At 45.4% G+C, this 15,592-nt stretch overlaps 1 protein-coding gene across 1 annotated transcript; it reads left to right on the top strand.

The window, feature by feature from the left end:
* Nucleotides 1-4,751: 4,751 nt before the first annotated feature.
* PROZ (protein Z, vitamin K dependent plasma glycoprotein) lies at nt 4,752-15,590 on the top strand. Its single transcript, XM_056489412.1, has 9 exons — nt 4,752-4,901; nt 5,016-5,141; nt 6,742-6,905; nt 8,280-8,304; nt 11,061-11,174; nt 12,381-12,512; nt 13,752-13,837; nt 13,917-14,040; nt 14,570-15,590. Exons 2-9 carry the CDS (start codon nt 5,075-5,077, stop codon nt 15,079-15,081), a joined length of 1,224 nt encoding a protein of 407 aa, XP_056345387.1. The 5' UTR covers nt 4,752-4,901; nt 5,016-5,074; the 3' UTR covers nt 15,082-15,590.
* Nucleotides 15,591-15,592: the final 2 nt, after the last annotated feature.

Here is a 15,592-nt window from a genome sequence, read left to right as displayed (position 1 = left end):
GCACACATCATCAGTGCTCTGCCTCTTTGGGTCTGCACAGACAGGATGGAGTTTTACCTAATTCATCCTCAAGCTGTACTCTGAAACTTGAATAAGCTTTTTTTTTTGCCATCCTATTTCAATATGGATAGTGGGTTTTTTCCTGTCATAAATGCAGAAGCCAATCTCCAAAAGCAGTCCAGCAGTGTGGCAGTTGCACAAGTCCACAGAATCCACGTCTCCCATGGTTTGGAAGGCAGGTTGATGGCAAAAGCCAGTTCCAGCACCCAGTTATCCATGTCTGGGCTGTGGGTTAAAGATGCCAGGTGCAATCTTTGCACTGATGCTGCTGAGGTCATGTTAGGACTACCCTCCTGCTGAATCTGTTGCAGAAGGAGTGACTGGTTGGTCAAAGGTTAAATTACAGCATCTGTACTTGGCTGCAGGGCTCCATGTCCTCGGTGGAGAGAGTCAGGCAGAAAGACAGAGGAACAGGAAACTGCATTAAAAAGTCTGAATTCCAGGTAAAGTCCAAATGCTGTCTTATCTGTTCATTGTCCACTTCAGAGTGAAACAGTGTTCCAGGAGTTTGCCTGAAAAATCTGCTGTTTAGGTTTCTCTGAGAGCCATCCTTAATAATTCTTATCCTGAACTCCAGGTTAGAACAATGGGGAAATGTTACCAGACAAAATTGGAGGCGGGGGTAAAAAGCTTCCTCCAAATGGCACAAAATGATTTTGGTTCATTTTTCACATGGGATGAGGGGATATTCCTCATCTCAGAGCAAAATTAAGCATTTTACCAACTCCCCTCACTTACCATTGTAACTAGGAGCTGAAGTGCAATGATGCTGTCTGTGCATGTGCTCTGCCATCTTCTGGTTCTTCCATAGCCAGTTTTTTGGGTTGGAATTTTGATAGGGAAAAGAATTTTAATATATAAGTTGGGGAAAAAGGTAAAGAAACATGAAGGTGCAAGTAAAGAAATCATGTCTCTTAATAAACAAAATATTAACAATTGCTATTTTTAATAATATACACACAGAAAATGTCAGAGTTTGCATCTATAAAGATCACAGAATCACAGAAGGGCTTTGGTTAGAGGGGCCCTTCAATGATCACCTTGTACTATACTGCCTGCCATGGGTAGGGACAGCTTCCACTAGACCAGATTGCTGAAAGCCCCATCCAGCCTGGCCTTGAATACTTCTGGGGATGGAGAAAATGTCAGAGGAGTTCCAAGTTGGCTTTTATTTTCCCTGCCAGGCCTTCAGGACACTTGCACATCCTTGAGGGCAGGCTGACAGTCTTGTTGTGAGTGCAGCACCAAAAGGAGAAAATCAGAGCTCCCTGGGTTACATTCCTTCTCCTGTGCTCTCCTGCAAGGTTTCCTGCAATCTGTAACCAAACCACAAAGAGCGTGCTGATGTTCTTTTGAAACAGCCCCAAGTTCCTCCCGCATTTAGAAATGCTGATGGACTTTGGATTTGGCAAGAAAAGCTTTTTTTTTTTCCCTGCAGGTGAAACAGACCTGGCTGATCTCAATCCAGGTGTTTAGCTGAAATCAGTACCCATTTTAACTGCACTAAGCAGCTCACTAGCTGAGGTATGCATTTCCAAAAAAGCGTGTGATGGGTTACTCAGGACAGCTGCCCTTGGCACATCATGCTGCAGCAGGGCTGATGGCCAGCCCACAGCATGAGGTGGGTGGCATTGACATGTCCCCATCACTGCCCCACCACTGCCCCACCACTGCCCCACCACTGCCCCATCACTGCCCCATCACTGCCCTGCCCCATCACTGCCCCACCACTGCCCCATCACTGCCCCATCACTGCCCTGCCCCATCACTGCCCCACCACTGCCCCACCACTGCCCCATCACTGCCCCACCACTGCCCCATCACTGCCCCATCACTGCCCCATCACTGCCCCACCACTGCCCCATCACTGCCCCACCACTGCCCCATCACTGCCCCACCACTGCCCCATCACTGCCCCATCACTGCCCTGCCCCATCACTGCCCCATCACTGCCCCATCACTGCCCCATCACTGCCCCATCACTGCCCTGCCCCATCACTGCCCCATCACTGCCCCATCACTGCCCCATCACTGCCCCATCACTGCCCCATCACTGCCCCATCACTGCCCCATCACTGCCCCATCACTGCCCCATCACTGCCCTGCCCCATCACTGCCCCATCACTGCCCCATCACTGCCCCATCACTGCCCCACCACTGCCCCACCACTGCCCCATCACTGCCCTGCCCCATCACTGCCCTGCCCCATCACTGCCCCACCACTGCCCCATCACTGCCCCATCACTGCCCCATCACTGCCCTGCCCCATCACTGCCCCATCACTGCCCCATCACTGCCCCATTACTGCCCTGCCCCATCACTGCCCCATCACTGCCCCATCACTGCCCCACCACTGCCCCACCACTGCCCCATCCCTGCCCCATCACTGCCCCATCACTGCCCTGCCCCATCACTGCCCCACCACTGCCCCATCACTGCCCCATCACTGCCCCATCACTGCCCCATTCACTGCCCCATCACTGCCCCACCACTGCCCCATCACTGCCCCATCACTGCCCCACCACTGCCCCATCACTGCCTGGGCAGCAGGTCTGCAAACCCACTTCCCCTGGGTTGCTGCACTGGGCAAGGAACAACTCCCTTGTGAACCAGTTTCTAAAGCAGGACTAACTCCCCCAGCTACTCCATCCTGAGGAGCTGCAATCTGACACTGCCTGCAGGCTCCATCCTGGAATGAGGAACCCTTCCAGAGGAAGGCAATCCTTAAACAGGGATGCAGGAAATGGGGTGCAGGACTCCATAATGAAACACATCACCACATGCGCACTGTGGTTAAAGGAAGGGAAAAATAAATCCCAGTAACTCTTTGTAAAGAAACACATGAGGAAAGGACTGCCCTTTTAAACCCCTCTGTTTATGAAGTTTTCCATAGTAATATGAAAGTTAAAATGTAAACCTGTTGCATTGATGTCAATACAGAAAAAGCAAAGTCAGTGCCATATGTACTGAGTTCACTGTGTCCCATTCCCAAGGACACAGCTGCTCAGTCAAGGGACAACTTTTGTACAAAAAGGTCCCACAGTAAGAGCAAAAATAACCATCTAAACTAAGATATTGTAAGAATACAGCTTCTGAAGCTTTCTGTTATTAATATTAAACCAATTTGAATGACAATCATACCTACAAGACATAGTTGACATAGGTTTTGGGTTTGTGAAATGTAAACAGTTTCTTTTTTAAAAAAATAAAAATCTGCAGATCCACATTTTTGTGCTGGGTTCTGCAAAGTCCTGTGCTGACATCAAGTGGTGACATATTTTTCATGCTGAAGGGAGCCAGACTGGCTGTGCTGTGTGTGCATGGGATGATATTCATCACCACGAGGGAAAAGGCAAGTAGTGCCAGGCTACTGGGGGACCAGAGCAGCAGCTCACTGGCAGGTGCTGCCATGGGGATGGACAGCCAGAGCAGTGTGGAAAAGCAGCACAGCCACTGCCATGCAAGATGAGAGGGGTGAGGTGAGACTCCACAGTGACTCCTGGGCACAGAGGAGCTCTCTGATTCCCCAGCACCCACCAAATGTGACCACTGGTGACAGCTCTCCCTTCCCTAGCCAAGAGAGCTCTGGATGGGAGAGGTGCAGTGGGGCTTGGAGCCTCAGGGGACTGAGAGCATGGAGAGCTCCTTTACTGAGGAAAGCTGGACACAGTTAACCAGAGGATGGGAGGCTGTCTTAATTAGATCTGCAGAAGTATCAAGGAGAGCAAAACAAATACATAAGCTCATGAACTGGCTGTGAATAATATTAAGCTTGGTATTAGAAGGGTTTCAACTCCAAATGAACTTCTGGAACAACAGCCCAGCGGAAACTGCAGGAAAACTCTCCCACAATGGAGTTTCAAAGTGCAGGTTGATTATTTGCTGCAGGTATGGGGCCTGTGATGTGAGCTGTAACATCAGCTCTGGGTTGGTAAGGACTGGCCTTGGTGAGGGACGTGGTTTGTTTCCCTCATTGGCCTCAATACTCACTGAAGCTTGTTTTCAAAGGTGCAATTAATGGGAAGTGAGAAATTTTATTTGTGGATTTACCCGTGGATGTTCAGGTCAATCATACTTTGTTAAAAGAACTGTATACTCCAACAGTAGCTGGGGATTTATGATATGAAAACACAGAATGGTCTCAGTAACTCAGATTAAATAAGAAAACATTCTTCCTCACTGGTTGTTGCTCTGAGTGTAGAAATGGTTTCTGCTCTTCCCAGGAGCCAGCCTGTTCTGGGAGCCCTGCAGCAGCCCTGCCATTGCATGCCAGTGGGTTTATCCTTCCTTTTGTCCAGGGCTGGGAAGCAGGGTCACCCTGTCCACAAGGTGCACAGCTCTGCAGCCCAGGGAGTGTTTCTGTCCTCTCCACACCTACACCTCCTTTCACTGACTCCATCTGTCTGTGTGTCTCTGTGTGACTGGAATCCAGGAAAAGTTTTCCATGCTCCCCTTCATGGCTGGGCATTGCAAACCTAAGACTGGAAAAGAAAAAATGCCATATCCATGGAAAATCATGCTTGTGGGCTTGGTTGCTCCAAAAGATGATGGGATTTTCCCATTGCAGCTATACCTTGGTAAATGTTTAGTGGGGACATAACAGGTCCCTGAGGTCATTGCCCAGCCTGTGCTTTGACAGGGTACAAAGAAATGTTCGTGCTGTTCCTCTCCACCCTCGCTGTGTTACGGGAAGTGAACGCTGGGGCACGGGAGGAACATCCAAATCTTGGAGCAGCTCTCAGTGGCACTGGCAAAGAGCCCCACAGTCAACCAGGGCACAGAGAGAAGAGGCACTGGTGCACTACTGAGCTGGGCATTGGTTTTTTTGGTTTTGGTTTTGGGTTGGTTTTTTGGTTTTATTTCCCCATGTGTTGACATTGCAGCCAGGATTTGCCCTTACAGGTTTTGTTTTCTCATGAGCAGCTGGACTTTAAACTTCAACATCTGTCCTGTAGGCATTTCCCACAAGAGCTGCAGGAATGCAGGCAGGCACCATTAGGCTCAGAGGGTAACAATGGCAAGGTGCTCTTGGATAATATTCTTCCTTCTCTCTGCCCTTGTCCTTCAGACCGAGCAGGCAGGTATGGCTTTTGTTTTGTTGCACCTTTAATTCTGATTTGTGCTGCTGCTTTTCTAAAAACAGCAGTAATTTTGTACCTTGTATAACATTTACTTTGTAGCACACAGTGAAATCAATGAAAACAGTCTATTCTTTATTTTCTCTAATATTCTGATGTTTATTTCATGCAGCTAAGTGAAAACTGCTGTAGGTTAATGGGCAATGTAGTTTTGAAGTACCATCATTTATCCCAGGGTAGTATTTTGTCTTTCCTTACAATTTTTAGAGTGTCCCAGATATTAAAGAGAATTTTGTTTTATATTTCTAGTTGATGCTGAAATAAAGATAAGAGAGTCCTATGAAAGAGGCCAATATGCATGCTTGTTATTGCTTGAAGAAATTTATAGTTCTGTATTAATCCTCCATGGTTTGTCAAAAAAAAAAAAAAAAAAAAAAAAAAAAAAAAAAAAAAAAAAAAGGAGGAGCCAGGCAAGGAAGAAAAAGATGGTGATCTCTTGAGAAAGTCTAAACACCCTGCAGCAGAAGTTCACAGCCAGCTGCACTGAATGTGGCAGAACCACTGCATGGCAGAGATATATGCTGGGGGTCAGATAACAGTTAAAATGCAGAACACAGTCATGGAGCTTTTCCTTTTTTGTATCATGTGCCAGTCAGTTGCTCATGGGATATCCTTCAAAAAGATAACTAAATATCTGTACAATGTTTCAGAATAATTTTGCTATTGCCCTCACTTTTTCCAGTTCTATGATTATTGATTAGTTCAATCAGCAGTGTTGGGTCCCCAAATACTGTACAAAAAGAGAAAAAACCCCTGAATATTCCCTGCCCCAACACTTTACTTTCCAAGCACAGAAAGTAACACATAGTCTGACACACACAGTCACACAGTGCTTCATGTGGAAGACAAGGCTCCAGCTGCCCAGCTGGCAGGCAGTTTTTGATGCAGGTATCATTTGCAAAGAGGAGTTTTAAGATCTGTTGATTCTCGTGTCTCTGGTGTCTCCTTCTCTTCACTCAAATCTGGAAGATGACAGTGTCTTCCACATAACAGTGGTATGGAATACAGCCCTTTTAACTATGAGCATTGATGAGGGGTAGTTTTTATTTACTCTTCTTAAGAGAGGATTGATTGAGAACTCAGCCAGGTCCTTCTCAGTAAAAAAAATTAAAATTACCATGAACTAAGACTGAAGAGCATCAAGTTGGATCCACCATCATAACTTAATCCAACTAATACTCAGTTCTACCAATGTGTCTGAAACCCCTATGCAGTCTCACAAAATAGCCTCTGCCTTTTATAATAATGTTTTCCCCCTTTCCCTGGCTGTGCCACCACCCTCTGCTCTGTATGTCTCATGCAGTAAAATAATGTCCCAGGAAGGGCTTCAAATTCCCCTGCCTGGGAGCAAGTCAGGCATTCCCCAGAAGTAAAAGGTCACAACTCCTCAACTGAATTTGGGCTAAGACAGCAGAGCTCTTTAGGTTTTATGTAGCTGAAACCCCAAATCAACCAAAATTATTAATCTTTAAAAAGCAGGTAAAAGTATATAAGGAAATTAATCTAAGTACTTATGTTAGTGTTTTGTCATACAATGTTCCAGTATTTATATCAGCTGCTGATGCAAACAGTGTTATCAAGAGGCAGAGACGTGGCAGTTCCCTGCTTCTGGAGGAGGTCCTTCAAGGCAGCTTGGAAAGAGAATGCCTAGAGGAGAGATGTACACATGAAGAAGCAAGAGAAGTATTTGAAAATGATGAAATGCTGGTAAGTATTTTTTTTCCCAGCATGCACAATAAAAACTGCTGCCATGATCCTCTACTCACAAAACACAAGACTGCTTCATTTGTTTGGGTTTCTGTCCATGTGAAATCTTTGGATTTGCCATCTCAGCAGGTAGCAAGCAGATGTCTTCCATGGTAAAAATGGAAATGATGAGGTCAGCTCTGACAATTTTCAGGTCCTCTCCTGAAAATGACATGTCCTGATGCTTATATTAGTAAATCATGTGGCTGCTCTCCCATCCTGACCACGCACAGAAATACAGCTTCAGCATCCTTTAGGTACCAGGAGGAACAAAGGGGTGTTGTCAGCAGAAGAGCACCTGGAGGGCAGCACAAAGGAGCTCCAGCCACTCCAGCCAGTAAATTGGCTCCAGAAGTTCATCAGCTCAAACACCTCTATGCAAATGCATGCAGCATGGGGAGTGAATGAGAGGAGTTAGAGCTGTGTGGGACACTGGAGCAGGTTGTCCAGAGAAGCTGTGGATTGGATACTCCATCCCTGGAAGTGTTCAAGGCCAGGTTGGATGGGCCTTTGAGCAACCTGGTCTAGTGGAATGCTCAAAGCAGGAGATTGGAACTAGGTTAGTTTTAAGGTCCCTTCCAACACAAACCATTCTGTGAGTGTATGATTGGGACAGAGGGACTCAATGCACCAGCAAGCAGTGAGACCTCTAGAAAGAGGCTCACTTGGTGAGTAGCTCCAAATTCCTTTGCACCAGGGGCTCTCTGGACATACACAGATGGATGCTGGGCTCTTTAATGGAATATAGATGGAGTGCTGCTTGCAGGGAAAGCAGAGGAAAGAGCTGTAGGGCTGCCCATGGGCAGCTGTGGTGCTCTGGGGAAGGGAGGGGAGGCAGAGGTGTCCCCTGGGGGAAAGCAGCTGCAGGTGAGCTGCAGCTCCCAGGGATGTGCAGGGCACAAGGGGGTGGTGAGCAGCAGTGGTGCCCCAGCTCTGCTCTGTGCTGGCCACTGCCTCCAGCTGCACCTGCCAGGGCCAAGAGGGGTGGGACAGGATGGGGTCACTTCCCAGGCTGCTGCACGCCACAGGGACAACAGCCAGACAGTTTTATCAGGAAGCTGAATTGCTAAAGGATCCAGCTGTTCCTCTCTGGCCTGTGAAGTGTTTCTTTTCCTTTACAGCTTCTTGGGAAACAATAAAGTAAGCAGTAGGCAAAGCCCCTCCCTTCTCATACATATTTTGCTAGCAGGGTAGAAATTATATTTGTGCAACTTTGTAAACATTAAACAATTGTATATATTCTCTCATAACATGTTTTTGGTTTAGCAAAATATTTATGACATATTACATTACTTGAGAATTCAAATCTGATTCCTTTTCTTTTTTTTCACACAGAAAATATTTTGGGATATCTACTATGGTAAGCTGGCCTCTTGATTTCTCTCCTTCATAGTACTGTCACATTATGAACATTATGATTCAGTCTAATACTGGTTTTCTAAGAGTTTATTCCATGAGGAACAATCAGTCCCTATTTGTCATTTCTGCAGTAAAGCAGAAGGAAAATTCTTGATGTGAAATTATTTTTTAAAGTAATATACAGGAAAAACCACCTAAAGCTGCTAAAGCAATAAAAGTAGGTGAGTAAAGGTTATCATAGTAAACAGGCTACTTCTCTTCCTGAATCTGAAACAGCCTGGGACATGTGAAAGTACATTTTCCTGATACAACAGAGCAGCACAGTTTTACCAGCAAAATCTTCGAAATACAAAATTAGCACTTAAACCTGAGCAAGATAAATAGATATTAAAAGCTACTGAGCTGTCTACAAACTCTGTACACTGGGATTGCATCATTCCCTGTCACTGCCAAGGCAAGAAACAAATCTGTAGAAGCTGATGTAAGTAAATGCCACCTGAACAAGGAGCCTGTGGCACCAGCTTATGGTGACTATGCCCTATTCCTTCCCTTTTTTCTGTATGCTTCATCCCAAGTTTACCTCTTGTTTTTAACTTAGCTATTATTACTTTCTAATCTTAAGTTTAAAGAGTGGATAAGAAGGTGGCAAAACCAGCAGTCAGTAATAATTTTCTGCACAAGCCACTGAATCACTGAGTCCTGGGAACCATTGCATAGAAGAATCCCATCAGTGCTATAAATGCTATGAAGAATGATGCTAAATATCTGGAATTTTGTTACTTCTGTGAGGGTGGGATTAATTTCTAATTTGAGTCACTGGATATTTGTACTAAGCATGTCATGCAGGCTTCCTCTCATGCCTAGGAAGAGAGAAGGGCAACCAGTTCACAGTGGTCCCTGCAAACAAGCTTAGCCACAGTCAGACACATTACTGACTTCAGCCTCAGGGGTGGCTTTCTTGCTGTAATTAAAAGCCATATGTTCTGTCTTCTTTCCAAAGAACACCAGTGTGTGTTTCCTTCTCTGTGATGTCTTCTATAACATTTTAAAGAGTGCTGCCTTTGATAAGTGGCTTCTTTCCTCCTCACTAAACAAATACATTTTTTCATTCCGTCTTCCAGTTATCTCATTTTCTGAACCTCTGGTATCCATGTGGCTTTCACTTGAAAGTCCAGAGTGCAGTGGATAAATCTGCATTGTGAATAAAAGAGGGCTGGGCAGGAAGGCTGAGCACCCACCTAACTTCTGGGTCACCCACCAGCTCTGTTTTGTACTGCTCCACCTTTGTCCCTTCAAGTCAAAACTGATGTAGTGGCATCTTGCTGGATGTCTGCTGTCAGGGCACTTTGCCTGAGGTTACACTTGCCCCCAACCCTCTTTTATCAACAGTATAAACTTAGTCATTGATAATCTCTCTTTAAAATTCACTTTCCAAATGTTTTGTGCATGCCTTACGGCAGTCTGATCACTTAATGACCATGTCATTGGAGACATTTTTATTCTATGATTTCCCCTAGATCCCTTATCCTATAATATTATTAGATTTAAATGGTTTAAATTATTTGCTCTTTAAAAATGTGTGTTTTTACTTAACATCTTTTTATATTGCTGGGTGCTTACAGTTTAATTGTTCCAGCATCTTGCCAGTAACAGAAATCAGGCCAATTTCTGTATTTCTTTGAATCTTCTCTTTCCTCCTTTAATAAAGCCAGGTGCTGGATTTATTTTCTTCCCAGCATATATGTCAGAGGCTTGAATCCATCTAACTGCTTCAGGCTTCAGGGGTAACCCTTCCCTAGCTCCATCTCCTCAATTCTGTCTGCTCAGCTGTGTAGGTGAGATTCCCCTAATTCACCCAAAACCCCTCCCTGGAGGCTACATTTGGCTTGGATGTGCTGCTGGCATCTTACTGCAGATGGGTTGAAGGTGATAACTCTTTCAGCCTGTATTTTATTTAGTACACCTAACACTCAAAGATACGTGTGCCCATAGCCTAAGCAGATTGTGGTTTTTTTCCCAGTAGCTGGCAGTTTTCACTTTTCCATCCCAGAAATCAGCTAGAGCAGCTTGCTGGCTGAGTGAACTTCTCTGACAAGGTGTCAATTTTTAGAAAGGTTGGATTACATGTCCCAGCTTAGGCTCTTCTGGCTTGCTTACTGATAGCCTACATCTACAATAAGGAGCTGTAACTTGGAGCATGTTTTCAAACTGCTTAGGAGTCATTCCTGTGGGCAGCTGGAAGGGAAACTGGCAGCTCTGCCTGGTGCTTTCCTCACAGTGAGGACACCTCGTTTCAACCTTCAGTTTATCAGAAAGGATGAGCTTGCTAGTGTCTGAGCTGCTGCATGATCGTTGTGCAGATACATAAAAGTTACATTTCCTCCTATTTTGATGTTGCTGTACACTTCCTCTACAATTTTGAAACCAGCTTTTTCTATCCAGTGCATATCAATCTAACAGGGGAGACCTAAACCACCAGTATTATACTACATTTGTAAAAAAGTAGGAACTGTAACTCAGTCCTTTTCCCTGAATCAGAGCATCCATCCTCCAGAAGGAGGCTCTGCCTCTCTGACAGGGGCAGCAAGAATGCCTCTGGAAGCAGATTTCAGCTACAATGACCCCTGAGGAGCAGTTCAGTGACACTTAGTCCATTTCCTTCCAAACTGCTCTCCCCACACTTCTCTGCACAGCTCATGGGAGCTGTGTAATTTGGGATAAGTGGTGCTGGTGACTCCTCCCTCTCCATTTCTGCAGGTGGCAGGAGGTGCTCCTCGAGCCCCTGCCAGCACAACGGGGTGTGTGAGGACAGCATCCGTGGCTACACCTGCACCTGTGCCGAGGGCTACGAGGGAGAGAACTGTGCTTTTGGTAAGGCACTGCCCCCTTCTGAGAAGCCCCTCTCCTCTTGTCACAGGGTGTCCCCACGAAACCATGCACAGCTCTCCCATGATGCCAGGTACCATGGTTTTGGTAAAAATACCCACTTCTGGGCAGAGCAGGGGTGATGTGTCTGTGCTGCCTGTCACAAAACATTACGGCATCCTGAGGTTCCATGGGCTGTCCCTGTGCCCTGAGCCTGCAAAAGGGCTGCAACCAAAGCCCTGCCACTGCCACTGCACTGCCTGGCTGCTGCTCCTGCTGTGCTCCCAGGTGTGTGGCCTGAAGGACCAAGGCTTCCCAGCCACCCTGGTGCCTCTGAGGCCACACACACCCACCAGACAGTCCCTCAGGACAGAAGGACTCCAGAAAACAAACCCTTTCCAGTGGAAGTAAAAAGCATAAAGTAAAACAGATGCTTTCTGGCATGGGAAAACCCTGGGCCAGATACTGCATTTTTGTATCTGCCAGGTTCTACTTTCCAGCCCTTACATCAGTATTTCTGCTGGTTCAGAGGTCCCCTGGGGTGGGAGACGCCCTGGCTGCAGCAAGGCAGGGTAATTTTCTGTGTAAGGGGCGTGACTGTGACCAGCTTCTGGGGGAGCACAGAAGGTGACACAGCTTGGACCAGTGCTGGGAGCTAGATCATCTCAGTATGAGCCTTAGGCAGCCATGTTACAAAAGATTTTTTGCTACCTATGAGCTAGATCAAATAACTGTTTCTTTGTGCTAAAGATTTAAGTATTTGCTCAGCTATGGAAAGTTGAACGTGTTTCAAAGTTCATACTACCTTTTTTTCTTGTCTTTGGTGACTGATAATTTAAACAAGTGTGCATAATGAGAGCTATGGGTTTGTTCTTCCTCAAAACCAGAAGCCTTAGCTGCCTTCTTCCTCAAGCAATACTTGTCTTCATTACATGTGCAACAGCTCCCCTTGCTGTACATACTTGGTGTTTTGTTTAAAAACCCATGGCACCCTTTCCCAGAACTCAGAGGTGCAGTGCCTGGTGCACAGCTTGCAGTGAGCCTGTGAATGCTGCAGAGACTCAGCTCTCTCCAAGGGAGAGAAATCCCAGTGGTAAATACAACCAAGCCAGAGTCCCTACCACCTCCACATAAAGTAAACAAAAAATAAAACATAGAGGACTCAAGCCATGAAAGAATACTCCATGTTTTTCCTCTGCTTGTTCTGTTTAGCTAAAAATGAATGTCACCACCAAGCAAAGGTAGGATGTGATCACTTCTGCTACCCAGGCAGCAATTCCTACCGCTGCTCCTGCGCTGATGGCTATGAGCTCGGGAAGGATGAAAAACAGTGCATTGCACTAGGTAGGTGTGAGCATGGAGCTGCAGGGGGCACCTGCTCGGGCTGGGGTGGGCAGGCCACCATCTAACATCTAACACATGTGATCAGCCTGCTTTCAGCCTAAAGCATTATTACTGGGTAGAAAAAAGAACCTAGGGACCACCACCCAAGATGCCAAAGAAATGGTAAAAGAAGGGCTATTTGATCAGAACATTTAAATATGAATCAGCAGAGAGGACTTGCACCACCCTACATATCACTCACTGGACCAGTTTTCCACTCCTGTGCTTGGCAGAGTAATTCTGCTGAACACCTGTTTGCTTGGGAATGAGATTCAGTTGTTTCCCATCAGGTGACCAATGGTCTGATAAATTAAGATAAACATTTGCTGCCATATTAATTAGCTTGAAACAGTAGCCCTTCTTATTTATTCAATTTCATATTAGGTATCTCATTCAGTTTCAGCCTGTTACAAAGAAGGTCTACTAAAAACACAGAAGTATTCTTAGACCTGTGTCTGTTATTACAAGTGGAGCAGCCAAATCAGAGTTCAGCTGTAGAGCCACACTTTTGGTGGTGGAAGACATGTCCATGCTCAGTGCACACTTCAGGTGGGCTTTACATCAAACTGGCTTAGTTCAGTCTTGTGGACTAAGCACCAGTCAGCTGTGAGAGCATGTCATGTGTGCACCTGGAAGGTGTCCTGTGGTTTAGCTTCACCTGAACAGAATCCAGTGTGTGTGACCCAAACCCAAACCAATCAGAAGAGTGACAAATGCAGATAACCAGGTAATCCAATCAAAAAGCTCTGTTGTTTGAACCAGATGAGAAAGGCATGCGTGTCCCTAGAGTGACAGCTGTAACAAGGAAATCCCAGGATTCCCCTTGTCCACACTGGCCCACAGCTATCAGGTATTTGACACAATTTGAATACAGGATACAAAGATGAAAGATCAAGCTGTGCTAATAGTTGGCTGGAGAGGAAGCCTGATTTCATTAGTGACAGGCACAGTGAAACCTGGTCACTACAAGCCTAACACAGTGACCAAGAATGTTCAGCCCATTGCTAAACTATTATGACTACAATTGCCAAAGAAATTACTCCAATTTTCACCAGCTAAGAAACTGTTATTCTCCTTTTCCTTTGTGCAAAAGCAGAACCCCAAAGTCTAGGTGGAACAGTAGGGCATTTGTGGGTATTTGCTATCTTATAATGATACAGCATCAAGTTTTGATTTTTTCTTTTGTAATTCATTTGTTAGATGCATGTGCATGTGGCAGACTTCAAGACAGTGATAACCTTATAAGTGAAACCAGGAAGAAAAGTGATGAGCGATTTCCTTGGCAGGTATTCTTAGCAATCCATGAAATCCATCACTTACCCTCACATGGACAGTGCTATCTATTGTCTCTTTGCATTTTCTTAGGCACTGCTGCTAAACTCAGAAGGGAAAGGCTTCTGTGGAGGAGTGTTGCTAAAAAGTAACTTCGTGTTAACCACAGCAGAGTGTGCCCTTCTGCACAGCCACTTTCACATCAGAATTGGTGCTGGTAGGTGACCCAACACATTTTTTCCTGCTGCAGCACATTTCAGTATTGACAAGCTAAATTTTAGAAAAGCTTACTAAACTTCTTGCTGCATAAAAATATTGTTAAAAGAAGCAAATATGCTGTCATTTTATTTAAGCACCTCAGTCAAGTATCTGAGCTAAAACTACAGCTACTCCATATTTCCCTTTACAAGGCAAGCAGGGGCAAGTGCCTCTTGAGCACTGAGTTCAGAACTCAGCACCCAGAGATCAGCTAAACATGGTGGATTTACTGGTGGCTTTAGCTTTGTATCAAATTCAAGTCAGTGCTGGGTATTTATCCTTACTGCTGAAATTATTTGTGCTCCTACCAGCATTAAAAAGCTGCCAGGGTATTATTCCTCTTTTCCCTTCACTGCAGAGGTTTTGAGGAAGAGTGCCTTTAGCTCCTCTGCTGCACATGTTTCTCAGCACAACCAGGCAGCTTGCATGCAGCTTTCAGGTCTCTGATAAACTATTGCTAAGAGCAGTGAAATGTCATTGCTCCACAGGCCCTAATGGAACAAGTGGAGCTGGGAAGACAATGCAAGTTAGAGAGAAGCACATACACATCCGGTACGAGGAGGACACTGGTGAGAACAACATTGCCTTACTACAGCTTGAGGAGCATGCTGAGTGTGACAACCACCACCTCCCTGTGTGCACCCCTGAGAGAGACTTTGCAGAACACGTCTTAATTCCAAAACTGGCTGGTACAGTCAGTGGCTGGAGAATGGAAGGGGATGAACTCCAAGGCCAAGAGCTGCAGGTTTCATACCTTCCTGCTGAGGACTGCAAACAAATCCTCAACATCAGCCTCACCAACAGGCAGTTCTGTGGGCACCTCCAGGAGGCTGTGGACAAACGCCTGGCTGGAGGCAGCTTCTTGGTCACTGAGTACAAGGGCACGTGGTTCCTCACTGGCATCCTGGGAGCCTGGCCTCTAGAAGACACTGACTGGGAAACACTGCTCTTCACCAACACTGCAAGGTATATGATCTGGGTTAAACAAAAAATAAAGTAAGGCACACACAAACACAACCAACTCTCAAGCACCAATCATTGCAAGGAAACATGGATGCAGCCAGTACCCCCATCTGGCTCTATACTATTTGCAGCAATGGAAGTTGCAACAATAACATGTATTTAACTCCAGTTTATACAGAAAAGCCTGTTTGTCTTTCCTTCTGCTGACACATAGTACTGTCAAAGTCATGATACAGTAAACCTAGTTATTGAAATAAAAACAGATTTAATTTTAAATTTCCTAGAACTGTTCATCCTAAACCTCAAAACATGTTGAATATTTTTCTGTGATTTTAGATGTTGCTAGTACCCTGAGGTTTGATTCAGCAAATTCACGTTCTTATTTCAGGATCCATACAAGTAAAACTTACAAAGGCATGGGGAATGTCAAACTTTTAAATGTCTATGTTGACATAGCATTTGACATTTTCATCACCCTAAAAAATGCTTCCCCTCATATATGCAATCTAGATTTTCCCTTATGAATGACGCCCATGTCAGTTAGAGGG

This window comes from Oenanthe melanoleuca, chromosome 1 (genome assembly GCF_029582105.1).
Source record: "Oenanthe melanoleuca isolate GR-GAL-2019-014 chromosome 1, OMel1.0, whole genome shotgun sequence".
Taxonomy (NCBI): Eukaryota; Metazoa; Chordata; class Aves; order Passeriformes; family Muscicapidae; genus Oenanthe; species Oenanthe melanoleuca.
Note: the sequence above shows the minus strand (reverse complement) of the source record. Positions and strands in the feature narration are given on the sequence as shown.

Coding starts and splice junctions, on each gene's coding strand:
- PROZ (XM_056489412.1), top strand. CDS start 5,075: ATGGCAAGGTGCTCTTGGATAATATTCTTCCTTCTCTCTGCCCTTGTC. Junction 6,906..8,279: donor TTGAAAATGATGAAATGCTG/GTAAGTATTTTT, acceptor TTTTTCACACAG/AAAATATTTTGGGATATCTA. Junction 8,305..11,060: donor ATTTTGGGATATCTACTATG/GTAAGCTGGCCT, acceptor CCATTTCTGCAG/GTGGCAGGAGGTGCTCCTCG.